The sequence below is a fragment of the Oncorhynchus mykiss genome, chromosome 19 (genome assembly GCF_057628025.1).
Source record: "Oncorhynchus mykiss isolate SJ-2025 chromosome 19, ASM5762802v1, whole genome shotgun sequence".
Lineage (NCBI taxonomy): Eukaryota > Metazoa > Chordata > Actinopteri > Salmoniformes > Salmonidae > Oncorhynchus > Oncorhynchus mykiss.
Genome location: NC_143040.1, coordinates 24998241 through 25014372, shown reverse-complemented (window position 1 = coordinate 25014372; position 16132 = coordinate 24998241). Strand labels below are relative to the sequence as shown.

Here is a 16132-nt window from a genome sequence, read left to right as displayed (position 1 = left end):
AAGGCTATGGTCTGTCCAAGAAGTGAGGGTAAATGATAGCTTTGTTATCTGCTATCCACTTATTATTTTGGGTATAGTGGAGAGTCACTTTTTTTCTTTTCTTCAAGCGTTCAGGTAGGGTTTAGGTCAAATATATTTTGCTGAAGGGACATTTTCATTTCAGAGAGGTCCGATTTTTAATAATGTTCACTCCCTAAAGTTACTGACTGAAAACCGAGAAATAACTGCTAATTCTGTTTTTATACTAACTGGTTACCATGGTGAATAATCCAATAATTATTGGTAGGACACATGAAAGGAAACAGAGTTTACCGGAATCTCTTCATCAAAAATACTGTCAGATAAATAAAATGTCCTTGTAGGTCTAATAGAAAAACACCACATAGCCTATATTGGCTCAGAACAGGGCAGCACGGCTGGCCCTTGGATGTACATAGAGAGCTAACATGAATAACATGCATGTCAATCTCTCCTGGCTGAAAGTGTAGGAGAGATGGACTTCATCACTACTTGTATTTGTGAGACATATTGTCATGTTGAATGCATAGAGCTGTCTGTTTGAACTACTGGCACACAGCTCAGACATCCATGCATACCCCACAAGACATGCCACCAGAGATCTCTAAACAGCCCCCAAGTCCAGAACAGATTATGGGAGGCACACAGTACTACATAGAGCCATGACTACATGGAACTCTATTCCACATAAAGTAACCGACGCAAGCAGTAAAATTAGATTTTTTTTTTTACAGAAAAAAAGATTAAAATACACCTTATGGAACAGCGGGGACTGTGAAGCAACACAAGCAGACATACACACACACAATAACGTACAGCGCATTTGGGAAAGTATTCAGACCCCTTGACTTTGTCCTCATTTTGTTATGTTAGCCTTATTCTAAAATGGATTAAATTATATTTCTCATCAACCTACACACGATACCCCATAATGACAAAGCGAAAAAAGGTTTAGATATGTTTGCAAATTAATAAAAAAATCACATTTACATAAGTACCCTTTGCTATGTGCAGGTGCATCCTATTTCCATTAATCATCCTTGATATGTTTCTACAACTTGATTGGAGTGTACCTGTGGCGCAGCGGTCTGAGGCACTGCCTCTCAGTGCTTGAGGCGTCATTACAGACACCCTGGTTCGAATCCAGGCCGTTGGGCGGTGCACAATTGGCCCAGCGTAGTCCGGGTTTGGCCGTCATTGTAAATAATAATTTGTTCTTAACGGACTTGCCTAGTTCAATAAAGCTTAAATTAAATTTTTAAAAATTGAATCTATTGATTAGACATGATTTGGAAAGGCTTTGGATCTGTCTATATAAGGTCCCACAGTTGACAGCAAAAACCAAGCCATGACAGCAAAAACCAAGCCATGAGGTCCAAGGCATTGTCTGTAGAGCTCCGAGACAGGATTTTGTCAAGGCACAGATCTGGGGAAGGGTACCAAAACATTTCTGCAGCATTGAAGGTCCCCAAGAATACAGTTGCCACCATCATTCTTAAATGGAAGAAGTTTAGAACCACCAAGACACTTCCCAGAGCTGGCCGCCCGGTTGAACTGAGCAATCGGCGGAGAAGGGCCTTGGTCAGGGAGGTGACCAAGAATCCGATGGTCACTCTGACAGAGCTACACAGTTCATCTGTGGAGATGGGAGAACCTTCCAGAAGGACAACCAGCACTCTACCAATCAGTGGCCAAACGGAAGCCACTCCTCAGTAAATGGCACATGATAGCCCTCTTGGAGTTTGCCAAAGGGCACATAAAGACTCTCAGACCATGAGAAACAAGATTCTCTTGTCTGATGAAACCAAGATTGAACTCTTTGGCCTGAATGCCAAGTGTCACGTCTGGAGGAAGTCTGGCACCATCCCTACGGTGAAGCATGGTGGTGGCAGCAACATGCGTTGGGGATGTTTTTCAGCGGCAGGGACTGGGAAGACTAGTTAGGATCGATGGAAAGATGAATGGAGCGAAGTACAGAGAGATCCTTGATGAAAAACTGCTCCAGAGCGCTCAGGAGATCAGACTGGGGCTAAGGTTCACCTTCCAACAGGACAACAATCCTAAGCGCACAGCCAAGACAACGCAGGAGTGGCTTCGGGACAAGTCTCTGAATGTCCTTGAGTGGCCCAGCCAGAGCCAGGACTTGAACCCAATTGAACATCTCTGGAAAGATCTGAAAATAGCTATGCTGCGATGCTCCCCATCCAATCTGACAGCTTGAGAGGATCTGCAGAGAAGTGGAGAAACTCCCCAAATACAGGTGTGCAAAGCTTGCAGCATCTTACCCAAGAAGACTCAAGGCTGTAATCGCTGCCCAAGGTGCTTCAACAAAGGACTGAGTAAAGGGTCTGAAATACTTATGTAAATGTGCTGCTTTTTATTTTTAATACATTTGCAAAATGTTCTAAAAACCTGTTTTTGCTTTGACATTATGGGATATTGTGTGTAGATTTATGGGGGGGGCAACTTAATTTTAGAATAAGGCTGTAACGTAACAATGTGGAAAAGGTCAAGGGGTCTGAATATTTTCCAAATGTACTGTACGCACTATACACACAAGTACCAATGGATTTTGTGTTGTAGATATGTAGTAGTGGAGTAGGGGACTGAGGGCTGTTTTTAAAATTGTATAACTGCCTTAATTTTGCTGGATCCATAATAAATGTCATATATCATAGAATTCAAAAGCTATTTCCATGTTATTGAAAATGTTATTGCATCAGTGGTTTTGTTGCTAGGACACTCTGATAGGACCACATTATGTTCAAATAGCCACAATAGCCTATTGGATAGTCTAAAACTTCAACTTAAAGCGGGTACAGGACCTAAAATGCGCGCAGGAAGTTCCACAGAATTCTCACAACATTCTAGTTAATGTCCACACAAACTGAAATTTGCTCAGTGCCACCCAAAAAATTAAGGGAACAGTGGTCCCCCAGCTCATGTTGGGGTTGGGGAAATTAAGCAGCAGATAAGGTAGCGAAGAGAGCTCTGAAGAGGGAGGAGGTAAATGTGTCCCATTAGGAGGGATGGAATGTTGGAGCATCATAGCAGAGGGGCTGACCCAGGAGTGGCAACGTGAGTGGGAGAGAAGAAGGCAGTTTTTCTCTATCCATAATTCTGTGAGGAAGGTCAGTGAGGTTGGGTTATTGTTAGTGATGAAACACACAGATGGGAAGTGTGAGGAAGGTGGCGAGGTAGAGATTGAAGTATGTTATATTGCCGGTGGTATGTGGAGAATAGGACATTCTTCCATGAGCTGACTAACCGCATTTTTGCTTGTAACAATTTTGAGCTCAAATGATAGGCAAAGCGAAATACCAAGGAAGCTGTTGTCTTTTCTATATTCCACCGGCCTGCACCTACTGGTGTGAGGCTATTATTAATTCGCATTCCGACCTGAGAAAGACAGCAATTCACAGTACATCGTCTAGTCTGCCGGAAACGCACAAGACGACGAAGAAGACAGCAGATAGTCTGCTGGAAACTCACAGGAAGAAAAATAAGTCAACGGAAGTGAAGTGACCAAGAACAATTTCCACGTTAACGTTTTTATTTAGACGTTTATTAAAACCCTGGAACTTAAAATGACTAATTTAACTGCACATCATCATATACTTACCGCATGTAATGTCTAATTCGGGTTAAGGACTTGATTGATAGATGTTATCTAGGTTATGCTAGCTAACTGCTAACAATGGCTAACTGTATGGTTTTTCACACTCAAATAGCCTCCATCATTGAGGTGCTAGCAAATGCTGCGGTGGCAGAGATCTGTAAACTCGTAGACGACGACTATGCAGTGCTTCGTTTGGAAATAAGTCAAAGCCAGAAAGAAAACATGGCATTACGGAGGAAACTACTGGAACTGAAGGTGGCACGGGAGCGCGCAGAGAGAACAACACGAGAGCGCGTCCTCGCCAGTCGACCCAGTAGTGTCAAGATCCTCGACCGATACAGAGGAATGGCAAGAGGTACATTTTGCGGAAGGCATATGAGTCTGCGCGGCCTGTCGCTCTGTTCAACGCTGCATGTGTTCAGATGTGTTACCCAGAATTGGGTCTTGGTCAATTTTTGGAAAATATGCAATAATTCGCCTGATTGGCTTAGACACTATCACATTCGAATCAGATTCTTGATTTACTGCATTTCTTATTATTTACTGAATGAAAACAATGTGATGCATGCAATTTAATAGATTGATTATAAATAAACTCAGCAAAAAAAGAAACGTCCCTTTTTCAGGACCCTGTCTTTCAAAGATAATTTGTAAAAATCCAAATAACTTCACAGATCTTCATTGTAAAGGGTTTAAACACTGTTTCACATTATTGTTAAATGAACCATAATTAATAAACATACACCTGTGGAATGGTCGTTAAGACACTAACAGCTTAGACGGTAGGCAATTAAGATCACAGTTATGAAAACTTAAGACACTAAAGAGGCCTTTCTACTGACTCTGAAAAACACCAAAAGAAAGATGCCAGGGTCCCAACTCATGAGCGTGAATGTGCCTTAGGCATGCTGCAAGGAAGCATGAGGACTGCAGATGTGGCCAGGGCAATAAATTACTGTGAGACGCCTAAGACAGCGCTACAGGGAGACAGGATGGACAGGGGATCGTCCTCGCGGTGGCAGACCACGTGCAACAACACCCGCACGGGATCGATACATTCGAACATCACACCTGCGGGACAGGTACACGATGGCAACAACTGCCCGAGTTACACCAGGAACGCACAATCCCTCAATCAGTGCTCAGACTGTGCGCAATAGGCTGAGAGAGGCTGGACTGAGGGCTTGTAGGCCTGTTGTAAGGCAGGTCCTCACCAGACATCACCGGTAACAACGTCGCCTATGGGCACAAACCCACCGTCGCTGGACTAGGCAGGACTGGCAAAAAGTGCTCTTCACTGACGAGTCACGGTTCTATCTCACCAGTGGTGATGGTCAGATTCGCGTTTATCGTCAAAGGAATGAGCGTTACAGCGAGGCCTGTACTCTGAAGCAGGATCGATTTTTTTGGGGTGGTGGGTCCGTCATAGTCTGGGGCGGTGTGTCACAGCATCATCGGACTGAGCTTGTTGTCATTGCAGGCAATCTCAACGCTGTGCGTTACAGGGAAGACATCCTCCTCCCTCATTTGGTACCCTTCCTACAGGCTCATCCTGACATGACTCTCCAACATGACAATGCCACCAGCCATACTGCTCGTTCAGTGCGTGATTTCCTGCAAGACAGGAAGGTCAGTGCTCTGCCATGGCCAGCGAAGAGCCCGGATCTCAATCCCATTGAGCACGTTTAGAACCTGTTGGATTGGAGGGTGAAGGCTAGGGCCATTCCCCCAAGAAATGTCTGGGAACTTGCAGGTGCCTTGATGGAAGAGTGGGGTAACATCTCACAGCAAGAACTGGCAAATCTGGTGCAGTCCATGACGAGGAGATACACTGCTGTACTTAATGCAGCTGGTGGCCACACCAGATACTGACTGTTCCTTTTGATTTTGACCCCCCATTTGTTCAGGGACACATTATTCCATGTCTTTGGAACTTGTTCAGTTTGTCTCAGTTGTTGGATCTTATGTTAATGCAAATATTTACACATGTTAATTTTGCTGAAAGTAAACACAGTTGAAAGTGTGAAGACATTTTTTGCTGAGTTTAGTATATCAAGAAGTTATGTGAAGTTTTACCTGACATCTTTGCCATTTCTGTGTCAATAGTGTACAATATACCATTGAGCATTAACAGTACTTAACCACCTCTTTTCCCCCAATCACTCTCTCAGGTGAAGAAAATATCACTGGAGGACACAGGATCTTTGTGAAGCCAGTGGGACATAATACATTGAGAGATGATAAACCAATCACTGTTGATGAGGGGAGTGGAACCTCAACCCAGCACATTATCATGATAGAGGTCAGTGTAATAGTGTTATGTTAAAATGAGTTACTTTTTATAAAACAAATGTGGCCTTTTTATTTCAGAAAGGCAACCCTCAGCTATTCACCATCTTAGATGTACGTCCTCATTTATCTGCCATAAGGAAGTTTGTTAGACTTCCCTAGGACATCAACTCATGTACCGGTAATAACCTCCTTTCGTGTCAGTCTGCAGAGGTTGCAGGTCTTGGGGTCAAGCACGAGATGTCTGAAGGAGAGGAGGACCCACGGCACAGCAGAGACATCCAGACTGGAGAGACTGGACCACCCCTTGTAGCCACGGAGGACCCCACCACCACCCCAGCACAGCCCAGGATCAGAAGCAGCATCACGGAGGTCAGTGGAAGGCCAGATGCCGTCCTCAAGTCAGAGACAGACACCAAGACTTTAACTGTAACACAAAGGCATTTACACAGAGAAAGACAGGGGCTGGGGAGGCTGGGCTGTCCTCCTGCTCCCAGCTCAGAGTATTTACTTTACGATAACCCGAGCCCGGTTCATTCCCATCGGGACTCAGATGACGAGACTAGCAATGAACCGTCTTGTTCCTACACTACAGAGATGGACCCTGGCACGCCCTTGGGTTTAGAGACACAAACTGGTCCATCTAGAGGTGATTGGAACCGGTACAGTAGTGGTGTATACTCTGAAGGGTGCCTAGATAAGAAAGGGGAGGGTCTGATCGTAGATGATGTGAAAGTGGAGGGCGATGTTCCTCCCACATGGAATGCAGATAGTCACCTTGGAGACGGACACTCACAAGGCAGAGATTTCTTAGACAGCAGGGAAAGCTTGAAGACAAATCTAAATGTCGCAACCCACTCCCCTTTACAGGCGTTCAGGGATCGCGACCCAGTGTCCACGTCGATGGGGCCTTCTGATTCACACAGCCGCGTTCTTTTCGATCAGGTATTGAACTCAAACGACCGGGCTAGAGCCCAGGCTCAGGGAGGGGGAGCTACATCAGGCAATAGTAAAGAGAAAAGGTTCCTCTGCATGTTCTGTAGCAAAGGCTTCAGTTGCTCCCAAAAGGTGGAGATCCACCAGAGGGTCCACACAGGGGAGAAACCCTTCAGCTGTACCCAGTGTCACATGTGCTTCGCAGAGGCTGGCAACCTGAAGAGGCACCAGAGGGTCCACACAGGGGTGAAACCCTTCAGCTGTACCCAGTGTCACATGCTCTTCGCCCAGGCTGGTAGCCTGAAGAGACACCAGAGGGTCCACACAGGGGAGAAACCCTTTAGCTGCTCTCAGTGTGAGAAGAGGTTCTCACGCCAGCACCAGCTTAAGATCCACCAGAAGGTCCACACAGGAGAGAGACCATTTACCTGTACGCACTGCGGAAAGAGGTTCTCAGAGAGGAGCTGCCTCAGGATACACCAGCAGAAAAACCATTCCACTCTATAACATAGGAAGTAACCATTCCACCCAATATCTGTTTAGATTTCAGCGTTTAATATTCCTGGGTAGAATATTGCATCCAGACATGGTGTAAAATACAGTATAAGGCATATATATACAGTGCCTTCAGAAAGTATTCACACCCCTTGGCTTTTTCCACATTTTGTTGTTACAAAGTGGAATTAAAATGGATTTAATTGTGATTTTTTTGTCAATGATCTACACAAAATGGAATTTCTTACATTTGTTTAAAAAAAGAAAAATAACACTATCTTTATTAGCTTAGTATTCAACCCTCCGAGTCAATACGTGTTAGAATCACCTTTGGCAGCGTAATCGCTGTAAGCCCTTTCCACACCTGGTTTGTGCAACGTGTGCTGATTTTATTCTTCTCAAAATGTGTCAAGCTCTGTCAAATTGGTTGTTGATCAGTGCTCAACAACAATTTCAGGTCCTTCGCTCCATTCTGTTATTTTTTTTTTTATCCTGATAAACTCCCCAGTCCTTAACGATTACAAGCAGACATAAGCCTAGGAAGAGTAGTGTGAATATTGTATATATTTTTTTATAATTTTGATTGTTTCTTTTTGCATTTGTATATTTTAGTTTTGGCTGCTCTAGGGTTTGATCACTATATCCTGTGGTCTTGACTCTTAAAGTTGCAGGATCGTAAATGAAGTATTTTGGCTTGATAGCTTGCTGGCTGTTTGTTTAATCTGTTTGGAAATATTACAACAAGGACTGCGTGCTGTGTCCAGAGGTAAGAGGAAGTTCCAGTGAAAGCTCCTAACCAAGGGGTTGAATACTTAGTGGCAAGAAAAGGTTTGTTAACCCTTTGGAAATACCTGAATTCCTGCATAAATTGGTCATAACATTTGATCTGATCTTCATCTAGGCCACAACAATAGACAAATGGTCTGCTTAAACTAATAACACACAAACAATGATACGTTTTCATGTCTTTGAGCACAGTGTAAACATTCACAGTGCAGGGTGGGAAAAGTGAAGCCTCGGATTTAATAACTGGTTGACCCTCCTTTGGCAATTTTCTGTAGTTGCGGATCAGACCTGCACTACGGTCAGAAGGAATTTTTCACCATTCCTCTTTACAAAACTTTCAGTTCAGCAATATTCTTGCGATGTCTGGTGTGAACTGCTCTCGAGGTCATGACACAGCATCTCAAATCGGGTTGAGGTCAGGACTCAGGTCAGGCATATTTTCATCTGTTGAAGCAATTCTGTTGTTGATTTACTTCTGTGTTTTGGGTCGCTGTCCTGTTGCATCACCCAACTTCTGTTGAACTTCAATTGGCAGACAGCCTAACATTCTCCTACAAAATGTCTTGATAAACTTGGGAATTCATTTTTCCATTGATGATAGCAAGCTATCCAGGACCTGAGGCAGCCCCAAACCATGATGATCCCTCCACCATACTTTACAGTTGGGATGAGGTTTTGATGTTGGTGTGCTGTGCGTTACTTCCAAACAACTCAACTGTAGTTTCATCTGTCCACATAATATTTTGCCAGTAGCGCTGTGGAACATCCAGGTGCACTTTTGCAAACTTCAGACGTGCAGCAGTTTTTTTTGGACAGCAGGGACTTTTTACGTGGTGTCCTCCCATGAACACAATTCTTGTTTAGTATTTTACTTATCGTAGACTAGTCAACAGAGATGTTAGCATGTTCCAGAGATTTCTGTAAGTCTTTAGCTGACACTAGGATTCTTCTTAACCTCGCTGAGCATTCTGCGCTGTGCTCTTGCAGTCATCTTTGTAGGACGGTCACTCCTAGGGAGAGTAGCAACAATGCTGAACTTTCTCAATTTATAGACAATATGTCTTACCATGGACTAATGAACATCAAGGCTTTTAGAGATACTTTTGTATCCCTTTCCAGCTTTATGCAAGTCAACATTTCTTAATCTTAGGTCTTCTGAGATCTCTTTTGTTTAAGGCATGGTTCACATCAGGCAATGCTTCTTGTGAATAGCAAACTCAAGTTTTGTGATTTTTTTTTTAGGGTAGAGCAGCTCTAACCAACATCTCCAATCACGTCTCATTGATTTGACTCCAATTAGCTTTCGGAGGAGTCATTAGCCTAGGGGTTCACATACTTTTTCCAACCTACACTGAATATTTAAATCTTGTATTCAATATAGACACAAAAAATACTATAATTTGTGTTATTAGTTTAAGCACACTGTTTATTGTTGTGACTTAGATGAAGAGCAGAACATTTGATGACCAGTTTATTCAGAAATCCAGGTAATTCCAAAGGGTTCACATTCCTTTTTCTTACCACTGTAGCAGAGAAAGTTCAGGGAATGCGCCTAACCACTGCCAAGATGTGGCTTTTCAGCAGCGGTGGCATCACCCAGGTGGGTGCTACATTCCTGTCAATGGAGGACCAGTACCAGAGAAGCAGCTCCAATGGAGTGACTGACCAGTCAGCGAAGCAGGTGCGGTGGCCTGTTTTCTTTCAGACTGTCTTTGTTTCACCTTGGCTGTCCCCTCGATGCCCCCTCTACTGAACCTCCACTGCCTTTCCACTGACCCAACTTCATCCCAAGCTGCCTGAAGCTTTCAATCTCGATAATTTACATTTGTTTGACTATTTATACGCTTTGAGTCTTTGAAAAGCACTATACTAGTTCAAAAATGTATTCATATCTGTAACCCAACTATTCCTAGGTTGGGTCTACATGTTAATGTTCTTCAATTGTTTGAGCCATTTAAGAGGACCACAATGGAAATATGTTTTCAAACTTGTCATCCTCGATTACTTTAAAATGCGTTATCCAGATGCGTGGTTGAATGGATGTAAATGATCAAATAAATCTAACATGATGCAGCCACCACTATGCTTGAAAAGATGGAGAGTAGTACTCACTAATGTGTTGTATTTGCCCCAAACATAACACTGTATTCAGGAAAAAGTTAATTGCTTTGCCACATTTTTTTGCAGTATTACTTTAGTGCCTTGTTGCAAACGGGATGCATGTTTTTTGGTCTGTACAGGCTCTCTTCTTTTCACTGTGTCAATTAGGTTAGTATTGTGGTGTAATTACAATGTTGATCCATCCTCCGTTTACTATCACAGCCATTAAACTCAAACTCTTTTAAAGTCACCATTGGCCTCGTGAAATCCCTGAGCGGCTTCCTTCCTCTCTCCGGCAACTGAGTTAGGAAAGATGCCTGTATCTTTGTAGTGAATGGACGTATTGATACACCATCCAATGTATATACTGTATTTTATACCATCCATTGCATCTTGCCTATGCCGCTCGGTCATCGCTCATCCATATATTTATATGCCACCCCTTAGATGTGTGTATTAGATGTGGAATTGTTAGGTGTTACTGCACTGTCGGGACTAGAAGCACAAGCATTTCGCTACACTCGCAATAACATCTGCTAACCATGTGTATGTGACCAATAACATTTTATTTGAAGTGTAATGAATAACTTCACCATGCCCAAAGGGATATTCAACTTTTGCTTTTTAAAATGATTGTAATTGAATTTATATCTACCAATCGGTGCCCTTCTTCGCGAGGTATTCGAAAACCTCCCTGGTCTTTATGGTTGAATCTGTGTTTGAAAGTCACTGCTTAACTGAGAGACATTACAGATAATTGTATGTGGGGGTACAGAGATGAGGTACCCCACATACATTACAGATAATTGTCTCTCAGTTCAAAAGCCATGTTGAACACTTATTACACACGGAGTGAGTCCATGCAACTTAAGCACATTTTTACTCCTGAACTTATTTAGGCTTGACATAACAAAGGGGTTGAATACTTATTGACTCAGGACATTTCACCTTTTCAGATTCTAATGAATTTGTTAGTGTGTAGGTAGGCCAGTGACAAAAAAAATATATATACAATTTAGTCCATTTTAAATTCAGGCTGTAACACAACAAAACGTGGAAAAAGTCAAGGTGTGAATACTTTCAGAAGACACTGTAAGCCTAAAAAAAAGTTGACATTTATCTATATCTAAAGCAATGTCATCTAATTAAGCAAGAAAAAAACTAATGAATAGTGGACTCAGTGATATGTTTGAAATGTAAGTTGATTTATTGTTGAAATCGTTTTAATTTTCTTATGACAAGTGTCATTCGTTCACAATAGTTGTATCCAATACAAAAATACAAATATTTAATGAACTGGGTACCCAATAAAAATAACATTTGAGCGCACTCAATTATCTCAGTTCCTACCAGAGATGAGGCGATGATGATTGTGGCGGCTGCAGATCAGGGGTATTCTACCTTAACCCTACGAGGTCTGGCATCTGCTGGTTTTGTTCTACCTGATAATTAATTGGACCCACCTGGTCTGCCAGGTCTAAATCAGTATCTGATTAGAGGGGAACAATAAAAACAAGCAAGTGGAACTGGCTTCGCGGTCCAAAAGCCAGTTAGCACAGAATAGATGTTCAGGCTCTAGGGGTTGCCAACAAAGTCCAAATCCATCAAATTATTGTGAAGAATTTAGGGACTGTCTCTTTTTGTGTGAAAACGTTGTCTAAAATAGCATGGCCTACATATACAGTAAGTGTGATGCACGTGACATCATGGGAACTCCGAGAGAAAAAAAAAACACTTTATATCGGAGTTGTCTCTTAAAATTGGAGACGGTCTATTCATGAGGCTAGCATAACATCTCACTCACTTTTGTATTGAATCCAGGCGGTTAACGTGAGATTCAACTCTTACCCTACGAGGTCTGGAGGGGTATCCCTATCTCTAGGCCTAAACGGCATTCTCCTTATGTAGGCTACCATGACGGTTCCACGTGGGCGAAAATATTGCAGCCTAAATGTAATTATACTGTTAATTACATGCTTCAAATTATGATGAAAAGCCAGGAATTTCACTAGCATTCATAACTGAATGTTTATGATGCAAATCAAATAGGCGAAACTTTGTGCAAACTCGACAGCTGTCCATTTTGCGCGCCTCTTATCCCCGCGACCCAGTATTTTACCCCTTATGCATGATATTAGGGCTATATACGGCCAGTAAAACATGGTGCAGCCAAGCGCCATGGTATGTTTATGTTAACAATTGTACATGACTCATCAGAGGGAGAAAGGTTTGGAAGCCCATTCCCGCCACCCCCCAAAAATAACAAAAATGTATACTGTCTCAAAATGTCAAGATATTAAATCTACATTTCGAAATAGTATAGAAAATATACAGTGGGGCAAAAAAGTATTTAGTCAGCCACCAATTGTGCAAGTTCTTCCACTTAAAAAGATGAGAGAGGCCTGTAATTTTCATCATAGGCACACTTCAACTATGACAGACAAAATGAGAAAAAAACGTTTTCTGTAAGTCTTCGCAAGGTTTTCACACACTTGCTGGTATTTTGGCCCATTCCTCCATGCAGATCTCCTCTAGAGCAGTGATGTTTTGGGGCTGTTGCTGGGCAACACAGACTTTCAACTCCCTCCAAAGATTTTCTATGGGGTTGAGATCTGGAGACTGGCTAGGCCACTCCAGGACCTTGAAATGCTTCTTACAAAGCCACTCCTTCGTTGCCCGGGCGGTGTGTTTGGGATCATTGTCATGCTGAAAGACCCAGCCACGTTTCATCTTCAATGCCCTTGCTGATGGAAGGAGGTTTTCACTCAAAATCTCACGATACATGGCCCCATTCATTATTTCCTTTACACGGATCAGTCGTCCTGGTCCCTTTGCAGAAAAACAGCCCAAAAGCATGATGTTTCCACCCCCATGCTTCACAGTAGGTATGGTGTTTTTTGGATGCAACTCAGCATTCTTTGTCCTCCAAACACGACGAGTTGAGTTTTTACCAAAAAGTTATATTTTGGTTTCATCTGACCATATGACATTCTCCCAATCTTCTTCTGGATCATCCAAATGCTCTCTAGCGAACTCCAGACGGGCCTGGACATGTACTGGCTTAAGCAGGGGGACACGTCTGGCACTGCAGGATTTGAGTCCCTGGCGGCGTAGTGTGTTACCGATGGTAGGCTTTGTTACTTTGGTCCCAGCTCTCTGCAGGTCATTCACTAGGTCCCCCCGTGTGTGGTGATTTTTGCTCACCGTTCTTGTGATCATTTTGACCCCACGGGGTGAGATCTTGCGTGGAGCCCAAGATCGAGGGAGATTATCAGTGGTCTTGTATGTCTTCCATTTCCTAATAATTGCTCCCACAGTTGATTTCTTCAAACCAAGCTGCTTACCTATTGCAGATTCAGTCTTCCCAGCCTGGTGCAGGTCTACAATTTTGTTTCTGATGTCCTTTGACAGCTCTTTGGTCTTGGCCATAGTGGAGTTTGGAGTGTGACTGTTTGAGGTTGTGGACAGGTGTCTTTTATACTGATAACAAGTTCAAACAGGTGCCATTAATACAGGTAACGAGTGGAGGACAGAGGAACCTCTTAAAGAAGAAGTTACAGGTCTGTGAGAGCCAGAAATATTGCTTGATTGTAGGTGACCAAATACTTATTTTCCACCATAATTTGCAAATAAATTCATTAAAAATCCTACAATTTGATTTTCTGGAATTTTTTTCTCATTTTGTCTGTAATAGTTGTAGTGTACCTATGATGAAAATTACAGGCCTCATCTTTTTAAGTGGGAGAACTTGCACAATTGGTGGCTGACTAAATACTTTTTTTGCCCCACTGTGTATATATATATATATATATATACATACAGTTGAAGTTGGATGTTTACATATACCTTAGCCAAATAAATTTAAACTCAGTTTTTCACAATTCCTGACATTTAAGCCTAGTAGAAATTCCCTGTTTTTGATCAGTTTAATATGAAATGTCAGAATAATAGTAGAGAGAATGATTTATTTGAGTTTTTATTTAATTCATCACATTCCCAGTGGGTCAGAAGTTTACATGCACTCAAATAATATTTGGTAGCATTGCCTTTAAATTGTTTAACTTGGGTCAAACGTTTCAGGTAGCCTTCCACAAGCTTCCACAGCCAAGACAAGTGTCTTGATTTATTTTGACTTTCCCATGATGTCAAGCAAAGAGGCACTGGGTTTGAAGGTAGGCCTTGAAATACATCCACAGGTACACCTCCAATTGACTCAAATAATGTCAATTAGCCTATCAGAAGCTTTTAAAGCCATGACATCATTTTCTGGAATTTTGCATAGATAATGTTGCAGAGATAAGCATAGCAGGGCTGCCGGCAAACGTGTGTTGAGCTGGCATATACCCCAACACTTTTGATTCTGTGTGATAAAAAAATATTGACACAAAGGCATTGAAAATGTTGGAATTAATAGACCAGCACAATATTGATGACTTACTGTGTGAGTAACTTTTTAATTGCAGATGCAAATTCCTACACAATTGCAACCCTTCTTAAAGCAAACTCAGCCCTGTTCGTTCTATTGTCCAATCACAGATGTCAATTTTTTTTTTTAACCATATGACCTGATTAGAAACAATCTGGTTCCATCATTGCCCACATAAAGTGGTTCTCAAACCTCTCCTCGGGGACCCCCAGATGTTTCACAATGTTGTTTGAGCCCTGAACTAGTTCAACTGATTCACCTAGTCAAGGGTTTGATGATTAATTTACAAGTTAAATTAGATGCGTCAGCTCTGGGACAGATCAAATACATGAACCGGCTGGGGGTCTACGAGGACAGGTTTGAGAACCTCTGGTTTAGCCAACCAGATAAGGCAAAACTCTGGGCCCCCGGACTTAAAAAAAAAAAAAAAAAGGAATTGATAAAACAAATTCTGAGGGAACGGATAAAATAAGATGGAATGGATAAAAAGAAAACAGGCGGAACAAATAAAACAGAGGGAACGGATACAACAAAACTGAGCGAACGATTTAGTTTGGCTGTTTTTTTTCTCCTCCACCAAGGCCCCTAAGGGTCTCCATAGGCTTAGGCTGGAGTTTGACAGTCAGCCGTTCCGCTCTGTGGACAGCTAGTCCCATTGTTAGGGCGGGGATACAAGCATCTCGTCATTGTATCTAGTATCTCTGGTACCGTAATTCAAAGAAAAGAGCGCACAACTTTTTATTTTGCAACACCATTTGCGCTATGACGCTAACCAATAACATACTTTCTCTACAGTGTAACGGAAGGAAACAATGACGAAGAACAATTTCCACCTTGGCGATTTTATTGTTGTTATTTTGACGTTTATTAACACCAAGTGAATTTAAAATATTACTAATTTAACTGCACAGCATCACATATTTACCCCCATGTAATCTTTAATTCTCGTTGGAGACAGGACTTGGTTGATAGACGTTATCTAGGTAACGCTAGCTAGCTAACTAACAATGGCTAACTGTATGGTGTTTCACACTCAAATAGTCTCCATCATGGAGGTGCTAGCGAATTCAGCCGTGGCAGAGATCAGTAAACTCGTAGACGATGACTATGCAGTGTTTCGTTTGGAAATAACTCAAAGCCAGAAAGAAAACAGGGCATTACGGAGGAAACTACAGCTACTGGAACTGAAGGCAGCACGGGAGCGCGCAGAGAGGACAATGCGAGAGCGATACAGAGGAATGGCAAGAGGTACATTTTGCAGGAGGTCGAGGCTGCGGGGGCTTTCGTCCCGTTTCGCATGCGTTTAGAAGTGTTACCCAGAATTGGGTCTTGCTCAGTTTTTGATAGTATGCAATTCTTCCCCTGATTACTTAGCTATCTTGCACATTTGTTGTATTTTACTTTTATTTTACAAATTCTTGCACAAAGACACCACCATATTCTAACCAGATTCTTGATTTACT

The 16132-nt window shown here is 42.3% G+C and overlaps 1 protein-coding gene across 6 annotated transcripts in view; it reads left to right on the top strand.

Moving 5' to 3' along the window:
* The first annotated feature begins 743 nt into the window (after positions 1–743).
* LOC110498662 (uncharacterized) overlaps positions 744–16132 on the top strand; it is a 36370-nt gene continuing 20981 nt past the window's right edge. Inside the window, exons 1-3 of one of the 6 annotated variants that reach the window (XM_036953774.2) lie at positions 744–3992; positions 5809–5939; positions 6131–11572. In XM_036953774.2, the coding sequence (XP_036809669.2) occupies positions 3716–3992; positions 5809–5939; positions 6131–7369 (1647 nt within the window). In that variant the 5' untranslated portion in view covers positions 744–3715 and the 3' untranslated portion in view covers positions 7370–11572. Of the gene's footprint in view, positions 3993–5808; positions 5940–6130; positions 11573–15414; positions 15918–16132 lie in introns of those variants that run through there. The other 5 variants (XM_090210562.1, XM_090210564.1, XM_036953776.2 and 2 more) reach the window with 5 other exon arrangements.